At 37.1% G+C, this 12,298-nt stretch overlaps 1 protein-coding gene across 1 annotated transcript in view; it reads left to right on the forward strand.

The window, feature by feature from the left end:
* Positions 1 to 12,298, forward strand: part of TEX11 (testis expressed 11) — a 378,612-nt gene that overhangs the window by 113,933 nt on the left and 252,381 nt on the right. The window contains exon 9 of the mRNA XM_060086496.1: positions 8,764 to 8,849. Coding sequence (XP_059942479.1) covers positions 8,764 to 8,849 — 86 coding nt within the window. The remainder of the gene's footprint in view (positions 1 to 8,763; positions 8,850 to 12,298) is intronic.

The raw sequence follows: 12,298 nt of genomic DNA on the forward strand, positions 1-12,298 counted from the left end.
AGAGTTTGTTGTTTAATTTCCACATATTTTTGAATTTTCCAGTTTTCAAGTTTTATTCCATTGTGGTAGGAAAAGATGCTTTGTATGATTTCAGTGTTGTAAAATTTGTTGAGACTTGTGGCATAGCATATGGTCTATCCTGGAGAATGTTCCATGCGTACCTGAGGAGAATGAGTATTGTGCTGGTTTGGGGTTGAGTGTTGTGTATATGTTTATTAAGTCTAGGTGGTTTATAGTGAGGTTCAAGTCTTCTATTTCCTTTTTGATCTTTTGTCTGGCTTTGTACATGATTGAAAGTGAGGTGTTGATATCTCCAACTGTAATTGTAGAACTGTTTGTCCTTTCACTTGTGTCAGTTTTAGCTGCATATATTTTAGGGGTCTGTTGTTAGGTGTATATATGTTTATAATTGTTATATTTTCTTGATAAATTTACCCTTTTATCAATATGTAATGTTCTTTGTCTTTTGTAACAATTTTTGACTTAAAGTCTATTTTGTCTGATATTAGTATAGGCACTCAGCTCTCTTTTGGTTCCTATTTGCTTAGAATATTTTTTTTCATGTTTTTACTTTCAATCTATTTTTGTCTTTGGATGTAAACTGAGATTTTGTAACCAGCATATAGTTTGATCATGGTGTGTTTAAAAAAAATTTAGCCAAGCTGCCAATCTCTGCCTTTTAATTGGAGAGTTAAATTACATGTAATCACTGATAAGAAAGGACTTCTGCCATTTTCCTGTTTGTTTTCTATATACCTATATATGTGTCTTATATCTTTTTGTTCCTCATTCCCTCCACTACTACCTTCTTTTTTGTTTAATTGCTTTTATCTAGTATTCCATTTTGATTTCCTTCTCATACCTTTTTCACCATATGTTTCAGTTATTTTCTTACTGGTTATTCTGAAAAATATAATTAATGTCGTAAACTTGTAAGAATCCAGTTTGAATCAATACCTATTAGCTTCAATATTATACAAAAAAGTCTGCTGCTATACATCTCCATTTATGAATTACATATTTGTATATTATGTGCCCATTAGCATAGACTTATACTTATTTTTATTTTATTTTATTTTATTTTATTATTATTTTTTTGCAGCACGTGGGCCTCTCACTGTTGTGCCCTCTCCCGTTGCGGAGCACAGGCCCTGGACATGCAGGCTCAGCAGCCATGGCTCACGGGCCTAGCTGCTCCATGGCATGTGAGATCTTCCCAGACTGGGGCACAAACCCGCATCCCCTGCATCGGCAGGTGGACTCTCAACCACTGCGCCACCAGGGGAGCCCTATACTTATTTTTAAATGTATTTTTCCTTTAAATCGTATAGAAAAAAAAAAAGAGGAGTTATGAACCAAAAATACAATAATTCTGACTTTTGTATTTACCTAGTTACCTTTACCCTTATTTGTATTTCTTTGCATTACTACCTAGCATACTTTTATTTCAGCCTGAAAATTTCTGCTTAGCATTGTAGAACAGGTCTACTAGAGACAAACTCTCTCAACTTTTGTGTATATGAGAATGTCTTAATTTCTCCTTCATTTCTGAAAGGATAGTTTTGCCATACAGAGAACTTTTGGTTGAGAGTTGTTTTTTCATCACTTTAAATATGTCATTTCACTGCATTCTGGCTTGTATGGGAAATCAGCTGAAGCTTGAGGGTCCCTTGTACATGACTACCTGCATCTTGCTTGTTGCCTTCAAGATTCGTTGTCTTCTTATGGTTTGATTATAATGTGTCTCAGTGTGGATATCTTTTTTTTGTTGTTTGTTTTTAATAAATTTACTTATTTATTTATGGCTGTGTTGGGTCTTTGTTGCTGCGTGCGGGCTTTCTCTAGTTGCGGTGAGTGGGGGCTACTCTTCCTTGCGGTGCGTGGGCTTCTCATTGTGGTGGCTTCTCTTGTTGTAGAACACGGGCTCTAGGCGCAAGGGCTTCAGTAGTTGTGGCATGTGGGCTCAGTAGTTGTGGCTTGCAGGCTCTAGAGCACAGGCTCAGTAGTTGTGGCGCATGGGCTTAGTTGCCCCACGGCATGTGGCATCTTCCCGGACCAGGGCTCAAATCCATGTCCCCTGCATTGGCAGGCGGATTCTTTTTTTTTTTTTTTTTTCCGCGGTATGCGGGCCTCTCACTGTTGTGGACTCTCCTGTTGCGGAGCACAGGCTCCGGACGCGCAGGCTCAACAGCCATGGCTCACAGGACCAGCCGCTCCGCGGCATGTGGGATCCTCCTGGACCGGGGCATGAACCCCCGTCCCCTGCATTGGCAGGTGGACTCTCAACCACTGTGCCACCAGGGAAGCCCCGGCAGGTGGATTGTTAACTACTGAGCCACCAGGGAAGTCCTGGATATCTTTGTGTTTATTCTATTTAAAGTTTGTTGAGCTTCTTAGACTTGCAGATTTGTATCTTTTTATCAAATGTGGAAGTTTGGGGCCAATATTTCTTTGAGTATTCTTTCTGCTTTTTTCTCTGTCTTCTCTCCTTCAGGGACTCTGATTTTACATACATTGTTGTTGTCTCATGGGTCTCAGGCTCTGTTCATTGTTCTTCATTCTTTTTTCTTTCTGCTCCTCAAACTGAATAATTTCTATTGATCTTACTTTCAAGTTTGTTGATTCTTCTTTCTGATCTAATCTTTTTTTGAAACCCTGTGGTGAATTCTTAATTTCAATTATTGTACTTTCCAGCTCCAGAATTTCTTTTCTTATATATGTAATTTCTATCTCTTTATTGATATCCTCTATTTGGTAAGACATTTTTATCCTTGTTTCCTTTAGTTCTTTTTCCGTGAATTGCTTTAGCTCATTGAGCATATTTAAGACAGTTGATTTAAAGTCTTTATCTTTGGAATTCCCTGGTGATCCAGTGGTTAAGACTTGGTGCTTTCCCTGCTGGGACCTGGGTTCCATCCCCGGTTGGGGAACTAAGATCCCACAAGCCACACAGCGTGGATAAAAAAAAAAAAAGAAGTCTTTGTCTTTTATGTCCAGTATCTGTGCTTTCTTAGGGACAGTTTTCCTTCCTTCCTTCCTTCCTCCCTCCCTCCCTCCTTCCCTCCCTCCTTCCCTCCCTCCCTCTCTCCCTTTCTTCCTCCCTCCCTCCCTTCCTTCTTTTCTTCTTGTGAAAGGGCCATACTTTTTTGCTTCTTTGTATGTCTTATTTTTTTGTTGTTAAAAAGTGGACATTTTCAATATTATAATGTAGTAACTTTGGAAGTTAGATTTTTCCCACTACTCAGTTTGTTGTTCTTGCTGTAGTTTGTACTTATTTGTTTGTTTATTGACTTTTCTAAACTATTTTTTTAAGACTGTGTTCTTTGTTTCCTTTACTCTAAGTTGCAGTCAGCCTTTATCTATTTATCTATTTATTTTTTTTGGCAGTGCCGGGTCTTAGTTGTGGCACACGGATGTCTTAGTTGCAGCATGCATGCGCGATCTACTTCTCCGACCAGGGATTGAACCTGGGCCCCCTGCATTGGGAGTGTGGAATGTTACCCAGTAGACCACCAGGGAAGTCCCCACAATGAGATATTGCTTCATACTCATTAGGATGGCTAAAACAACAGAATAACAGGTGTTGATGAGGATGTGGAGAAATTGGAACCCTCGTACACTTGCTGAGAATGTAAAATGATGTAGATGTTATGGAAAACAGTATGGCAGTTCCTCAGAAAATTAAAAAATAGAATTAGTGTATAATACAGCAATCCCATTCTGGGTATATGTCCAAAAGAAATGAAAGCAGGTTCTTGAAGAAATATTTGCACACCCATGTTCATTACAACATTATTCGCGGTAGTTAAGAGGTGGAAGCAACACAAATGTCCATTGACAAATGAATGGATTAAAGAAGAAAGGTAGTATACACGTACAGTGAAATATTATTCAGTCTTAAAAGGAAAGAAAACCTGTCAACTGCTACAACATGGGTGAGCCTTGAGAATGCTATACTAAATGAAATAAGTCAGTCACAAAAAGCCAAATATTTTATGATTTCCTTTATACGAGGTATTTAAAGTAGTCAGACTCACAGAAACAGAAAGTAGAATGGTGATTGCCAGGGGTTTAGGGAGGGGCAAATGAAGGGTTAGTGTTCAATGGGTAAAGAGTTTCAGTTTTGCAAGATGAAAAAGTTCTGGAGATCTGTTGCACAACAATATGAATATAGTTAACACTACTAAATTCTACACTTAAAAATGGTTAAGATGGTACATTTTGTTACATGCTTTTTACCACAATTAAAAACTTTTCTTCTTTTACTATCAGTTTACTGGGGTGTTAGGAGAGAGCAGAGGTAGTTGTGTGTGCTCAATCTGACATCTTTAACAGGAATGTGATGCTGGCTTTTTCGTTTGTTTTCTCTGCTTTTTGTTTCCTGGCTACTTTTTCCCACCTTCCTGTGGGTTAGATAAACATTTTTAGAATTACATTTTATCTATATTATTTTTGAGTTCTGTTTTTATAAGGACAGTCATGATGGATTTAGGATGCACCCTAATCCAGCATTACCTCACCTTGATTACACTGCAAAGACCCTATTTCCAAATAAGGTAAAGTTCACTGGTTCCAGATGGACATGAATTTTGAGAGGAGGGCATTATTTAACTCAGTATAGTCTTGATAACATAAGTTCTTTTACTTTATTCTTCTTCAATGTTGTTTTAGCTGTTCTGGGCCTTTTACTCTTCTGTATTCTTTATAGAGTCAGCTTGTCAAGTCTGGTGAAAAACTATTGAAATTTTGATTGAAATGGCATTTGATTTATAATTAATTTGGAGAGCATCATTGTCTTTATAATGTTGAGTCTTCTTATTAATGAATGTGATAATGTCCTAATTTATATAGTCTTCTTTAATGTATTTCAACATAGTTTTAAATTTTCTGTATAAAGATATTTCAGTCAACTTGCTGTCATAAGTGATATCTTAGAGTTTACATTTTTATTTGTCATTGGTGTATAAGAATGCAGTTGCTTTTAAATGTTTATTTAATATCCAGCAATGTCTCTGAACTCTTTTATTAATTCTCATAATTTCATCTATAAAGTTTCTTGGATTGTTTGCATTTGCATGTTTTTACCATCTCTTTCTTTTGTCTCTAGCTCTGTTGCTATCTATTTCACATTATAAATTACTAGAGGACGGACATCTTTCTTTAATATGCTTTGTAGAATAAATGGACATTGAATTGCATATTGAAAGATATGAAAGGAGACTCATAACTGGTGTTCAGGGAAAGAAAAATTTTGGTACCTTGCACAGAGTTAGAGCTGATAAAGGGAAAAGCAAATGTAAAGAGAGGGGAAAGGATTGAATTAGAGGATCAAGGATATGTAACAGAAAAGTAATTATTAATTATGCCTTCGTCAGGATGGGGCTACCATCAGAGGACCTTGAAGTTCAGAGTTAAGAGTTTGTATTTTGTTTAGAAGGTGATTGATAAAACTATACTATTAGAAAACTTATGATTTTCATTCTAAAGGTCAATGAAATTATTTAGTGTGCTTTTGATGGGCTTAAGGTTTAGACAAGACCTGAAAATCCAGGGCAAGAAATCTTTTTTTTTTTTTTTTTTTTTTTTTTTTCTTTTTGCTGTATGCGGGCCTCTCACTGTTGTGGCCTCTCCCGTTGCGGAGCACAGGCTCCGGATGCGCAGGCTCAGCGGCCATGGCTCACGGGCCCAGCCGCTCCGCGGCATATGGGATTCTCCCAGACCGGGGCACGAACCCGTATCCCCTGCATCGGCAGGCGGACTCTTAACCACTGCGCCACCAGGGAGGCCCAAGAAATCTTATAATGAGAGGAAATGATCGGATAAAGGTTGGAGAGGAGCTAACTGTAGTGTTATTCACTTAAAAAGAATTAATGAATTAAATAAGCCAACTCTCTTATTTCTGAGACATCCTTCCTGTATCCCAAAACTAGATTAGGAATTACTTAAGGTGTTGACATGATGGCAGAAGGTAATGCTGTATTGTTTAGAGGCAGAGAAATAAAGTGTTTGGAAAATTGTATCTTAGAGCACCAGGAAAAATAACTAATGACCTATTGTTTATTATTACTGAGACATCTGAGGATTAGAGAAAGCTGAGTAAGGGAGGGATTGGAAGGTAAACGTCTTAAAGCCATTAAGGAAGAAAGGCAGGCAATTCTCATTCAATTATTGTTACACAATTATAATTGAACAAAATGTAAAAATACATGATCTATAAATGTTTAAAAGACAGCAAAATCACAAAGTAAAATAGCTTGGAACTTGGAACTAAAAAAATAATAGGTTTGCTTTTTCTGAATTTTAAGAACCTAATTTATAAAGTAATTCACAGAAAATGAAATTATCTAGTTAATTAAAAATAAAAAGGGGACTTCCCTGGTGGTCCAGTGGTTAAGATTCCGTGCTCCCAATGCAGCGGACACGGGTTCAATCCCTGGTCAGGGAACTATCAATAGATCCCTCATGCCACGACTAAGAGCCCACATGCCACAACTAAAAGATCCCACATGCCGTAACTAAAGGTCCTGCACACCTCAACGAAGATCCCGCATGCTGCAGCTAAGACCCAGCACAGCCAAATAAATAAATAAATATTTTTTTAAAAGCCTCATACTGAACTCAAAAGTTAGTGATCAAACTCAGTTTTAGCTGCAATATCTGAGTTTTAAAAATCATCTATAGGGCCTCCCTGGTGGCGCAGTGGTTGAGAGTCCGCCTGCCGATGCAGGGGATACGGGTTCGTGCCCCAGTCTGGGAGGATCCCATATGCCGCGGAGCGGCTGGGCCCGTGAGCCATGGCCGCTGAGCCTGCGCGTCCGGAGCCTGTGCTCCGCAACGGGAGAGGCCACAACAGTGAGAGGCCCGCATACCGCAAAAAGAAAAAAAAAAAAAAAATCATCTATATAGTCTCATCGTGTCATTGTAAATTAGGTATTCGGTTGGATCTTTTATTTCTGGGCCAGTAGATGAAGCAGTGGCTGGAGTTTCTAGAGATTCCATGAGTTCTGGTCCCATAAGTCCGTTTCTATATGACCAATATACAACAGACTTACAAATCTACCTTCTTTGTGTTTTTTTGCCACTGTGTATTACTTGCAAAATGAGATGTTACCACTCCATGGAAGGCCAGGAACGTATTTTTTTAAAGAGATATTTGTATAAATCTTAGTACTAAGTACCCCATTAGAAATGTTTCATGAGGACAGAGATTTTTGTCTGCTTTGTTCACTGATATGTCTCTAAGGCCTAAAATAGTGCCTAATAGATAAGACATGCTTAGTAAATATTTAGCATTGAATGTATAAATGAATGAGTGAATGGAGCAGTACTGGTAGTTAAAAGATTTTTTTTTCGGTCATTACATTGAAAATATGCTGCAGGTCTCTTGAAAGATATCTTAGTATTTTGTAGCTTTGGTCTTATGAGTTTATTGTTTTATATTCTTTTCTCCCCTAGGAAGTAGTATTTAATGTAAGTACACTTGAAGGGATTGTGAGGGAAGAAAAAAAAAACACTGAGGAAATTGAATAAAGACTCAGTACCTTTAAATGTTCATCAAAAGTTTTACTTTCCATTTTTCTCTGTGTAAGTTAGTTGCAAGCCTCTCTGCAGCAAGTGGGTATAAGCTGCATTATTCCAGTATAGCTACATAACTGGTGTAGCCCTTTGTGAACCTGTGGGATCTGGGGCATGTAATGAGTTAAGCTTTTTCTGCTGAAATTTTTCTGCTGAAATGTCAAGAATGCAGTTAAATACTTCTGGATTCTTGCCAGACCCACATTACCAAGACTGTTCTTTATTTTAGATTCAGATATGCAGTAGGTCTGATGTGCTCAGGCATGCATATTGAACTTATACTTTCTGAATGTACTGTCCTGTAATTCAAAGGGAAACTTTTTTGTAGCAAGACAGCTCTTTACACATTACTTATGAATAACTTCCCTCAGATCTTGGATTCTTAATTGAGGATCTGCTCTGTAGTCTTACTCAGGTTAAACTTATAAAGGACTCCTTTATATGGTTATAATTAGATTCTGGATAGATGGTTTCTATAAATAGTGAGGGGATATTTGGGTAAATTATTAGAATTAAGTTTTTTTTCTTTTATGCCATTTCCCAGTATTTTGATGAATGAAAATTCTGTACGATATGACATTGGCACAGCAACTGAGATGCTGATTAATATGTAAGAGTATTTTCCTATGGTGTCATTCACATACTTGTTCTTACCTTCATCTCAGTGGTAATTTATGTAAAGAAAATTTTTGTTGTTATCAAGAGATCCATTAAATTAACTATTTGTAAATAACTCTTATGACTAGATAGTACTTTGGACACATTTCACGTGTTTTAAAGTTGTCTTAATTTTGAAAGGTATTCATTCATTTTTTTGCCCCCCTCAGTGGTGATTTTGTTTTCTTTGAATATACTCTTTTCTAATGCCTTTTACTGAATCTGGCAACCTACAGAGGCATTTTAGCCTGCTCTTTTGCTGGGCAATGATTAGTTTTCCCATTTCCTGTTACAAAGGACCTTTCAAGTTCTATTAGTAATGTATTACCTTTCCATAGATAACTAATGCCACACCCTGAATATTTTTTAGCTCCTCTTTATATAAATTGAGAGGTTTTGATAAGGATGAGTGGGTTATTTTGATGTACAGAACACTAAGTATGTCTTAAAGACTCTGAAATGCTGTAGATTTTTTTTAACGTTTCGAGAATCATGAATCTGACATATCTTGTTTTTTTTTTAATATTGTAGACCAGATGTCTTCATGATCTCTGTTATAACTTTGGAATAGAAACCTACAAGCAGAATAAATATGAAGAAAGTACTTTCTGGTTCAGGTAATATAAAAAAATAATGAATATAAATTAACGATTATTATCATAGAGTTCAGTTAATACTTACTATAGGGTACTTTGGCAGTTTAAACATTTTCTGATTTCAAAAGTCAACATGCTAAATTTAGTTACTCCTTTAACATGTATTGTTTATTATTCTTATATGTTGCCAGTTGATAGAAAAATGTATTCTATTCTTAATAACATAAAAGCATGTTCTCCTTCCATTCCTCCTTTGTATCTTCATCAAGAATATGGAAATCCTTATTTTTTGCTTTGGTATGTATTGCTGTCTGCTAACCCCAGAGTATAAGGGCAGGTGGGTAAATAGTAGGATCACCTAAAATTATTAGTCTTGATAATCTTGGTATTTTAATATCAGTCAAGTAAGTATATATTAAGCACTTACTATATGCTTAGAACTACACTAAGATTTGTACTGTTGTGTTGAATCTGGAAATATCAGGGAATAGTGCAAAAATATAGCAACTATATGCGAGAATCCTGTGTTTCACTGAATACCTATGCCCAGTACAGGTTCTGACATAATAGTAGATACTCAGTAATTGCTAGTGAACTTCTGTGAAAAAATCTGTTTTTCTGGAGATGTCACATAAAGTGCTTTGAATTTTCTTTTCCTTTTTAATTAATTAATTAATTAATTTTTGGCTATGTTGGGTCTTCGTTGCTGCACATGGACTTTCTCTAGTTGCAGCGAGTGGGGGCTACTCTTCGTTGCAGTGCGCGGGCTTCTCATTGCAGTGGCTTCTCTTGTTGCAGAGCATGAGCTCTAGGTGTGCGGGCTTCAGTAAGTTGTGGCTCGCGGGCTCTAGAGCTCAGGCTCAGTAGTTGTGGTGCATGGGCTTAGTTGCTCTGCGGCATGTGGGATCTTCCCGGACCAGGGCTCGAACCTGTGTCCCCTGCATTGGCAGGTGGATTCTTAACCACTGCGCCACCAGGGAAGTCCCAAGTGCTTTGAATATCAGGCGATTATGGAGTAAAATATAGCAAATCAATTCCTAAATGTTTCCCTTCTCTGAGTATGGGGTTAGTTCTAGTTATTTGGAGATATTCTCTTGATTAGTCTAACTATTGTGAAAATTACATTTACCATTAATGAAATAAATAGAAATATGGTCATTAAGATTATAGTACTCATAGGCATATATATCTCTAATAAAATACTTATGCAAATAACTTGTTTATGTAAAAGACTTTTTAGAGCTCAAAGACTGATCAAACTCTGTAACGAACTATGCCTGACAGAGCAGGCTTATGCAGTTGTAAGAGATATACTTGTCTCAATTTAGAATGCATCATACAAGTGGAATATACCTGAAATGTTTATTATAAATCACATTTATCAATTGAATTATTAAAAATATACCAAAGGAGGTAGCTAGTTTAGCATAGGTTTACAGCAAGTTTCCTTTAAATGAACAACCTTTTTATAAAGTGAATGAGTGAGTTCTATTCCAGGATTTGGCAGTATTTGGGGGAGCAGCAATCACAAAGGTTATAGCATCAACCTATCAAAAGATTAGTATGCCAAGGAGACAGGAATGGGAAGGACAAAAAAAGAAAAAACGATGCTGTGGTGCCATGGATGGCTTCTGGAAGCTTAAGACTATGGAGGTGAGCCTGTAGTTTATGCCAGAATGAACATAAACATGAATGCTCTCTAGCAACTGCTTATAAGAGTAGGCTGAGGCTTGAAGTGGCATAAATGTAGGTTATTATCATATATGCCATGGATTGTTGACCTCTTATCTGTCATCATCTTTTTTAGAAAACCTTACGGAAGGAAAATATGACAGTGATAGAGCATGACTGATACTTATATCATAAGCTAACTATATCAGATTTTTACTCTCTGTTTAGTGTCTGTATTATTAGGAACATTATTTGACCCACAGTCATATTTAGATAATAACAGATTTATAGAGCACCACTATATTTTTGACTCTTTTTGTATTCTTGTCACTAGAATGAGATTGGGGAAAACCTGAAGGACTTGAATTCTAGCTCTAGTTATTATATATTATTTTAATCTTTCTGCCAGATTATTTTTCCACGTCTTTTGGGGATATAAAAATAACTAAGTGAAGTATTGTCAGATGCCTTGAAAAGGATTATATTTTAATGTATTTAAAAAGAGGCAAAAATAATTATCAACATTGTGATACCTACTTTTAAGAATTATTCTAGAGATTAAATACGATGATGCATATATTGCAGAGTGTTTAGTAACATGCTTGGGAAATAGAAACTGCTCAATATATGGCAGTAGCTGCTGCTATTGCTAGGTGATGTGTTTGCTGTTTACCGCAAATGGGCACTAATGTGGCTGCTTCACTAGTATATTCTAAAATTTATCACAGTGAAATCAAACGCAGATTACTTGTTGACTTCCCAGGTAAAAATATTATAAAGACAGACACCCACATCTTTTCATCATATATTGCCATTCTTTGGGGCAATTCTTCTTTGTGCTCTAATTATCTGTGTGTTGAGAAAACTGTTGGGAGCAGTTGGTGATACAAGCAGGAATGAATAGCTGCTAATTAAGCACCTTTCTCTGTAGGTTTTGTACTAGAAGGAGGGCATGGAAGGTGAGTGTACTTTCTACAGGCTTAACTCTTTTGAGAACAGTGGCTATCTTAAGCTAGAGGTTACATACAATTTGGAAATACCCATTCAGTCTAAAAGGAAAACCCCTCATTTTTTCACAAATGATAAGATACCAAAATTGCTGTAGTATATTAGAATTTTGTTGAAGTGGAAGCCTAGAACATAAAGGGTGGTAGTGGGTATTGCTTATAAAGCTCTTTTGTTTCCCTCAGTTCTTGTTAACAGATCTCAGTTTAGGACCTTGGTCAGTTTTTGTCTCCCTCTTGCCTTTTCTTTTGCTAAGAAAACTTCATAAACAGCTGCTGCTTTCCTTGATTTCTGCCACATTTTTGGGGGGGGATTTTTTAAAATTTATTTATTTTTGGCTGCTTTGGGTCTTCATTGCTGCATGCAGGCTTTCTCTAGTTGCAGCCATCGGGGGCTACTCTTCGTTGTGGTGCGCAGGCTTCTCATTGTGGTGGCTCCTCTTGTTGCGGAGCACGGGCTCTAGGCATACAGGCTCAGTAGTTGTGGCTCACGGGCTTAGTTACTCCACGGCATGTGGCATCTTCCTGGACCCGGGATCGAACCCGTGTCCCCTGCATTGGCAGGTGAACTCTTAACCATTGTGCCACCAGTGAAGTCCCTCTGGCACACTTTTTTGATTATGTCCCCTTATTAGAGATGCCACAGATTAAGAAAGGCCGCTATAATTCTGAATGAAATTGGGAATCCTTAAGCTTACTTTACTGTTGGCGTCAAGGTACCTGCCTCAGTGTATTCAAATGACAAATTCAGTTAGGACTCCATAGAATATAACATTTCAGATCTTTGAAACGAGC

The sequence above is a fragment of the Mesoplodon densirostris genome, chromosome X (assembly GCF_025265405.1).
Source record: "Mesoplodon densirostris isolate mMesDen1 chromosome X, mMesDen1 primary haplotype, whole genome shotgun sequence".
Lineage (NCBI taxonomy): Eukaryota > Metazoa > Chordata > Mammalia > Artiodactyla > Ziphiidae > Mesoplodon > Mesoplodon densirostris.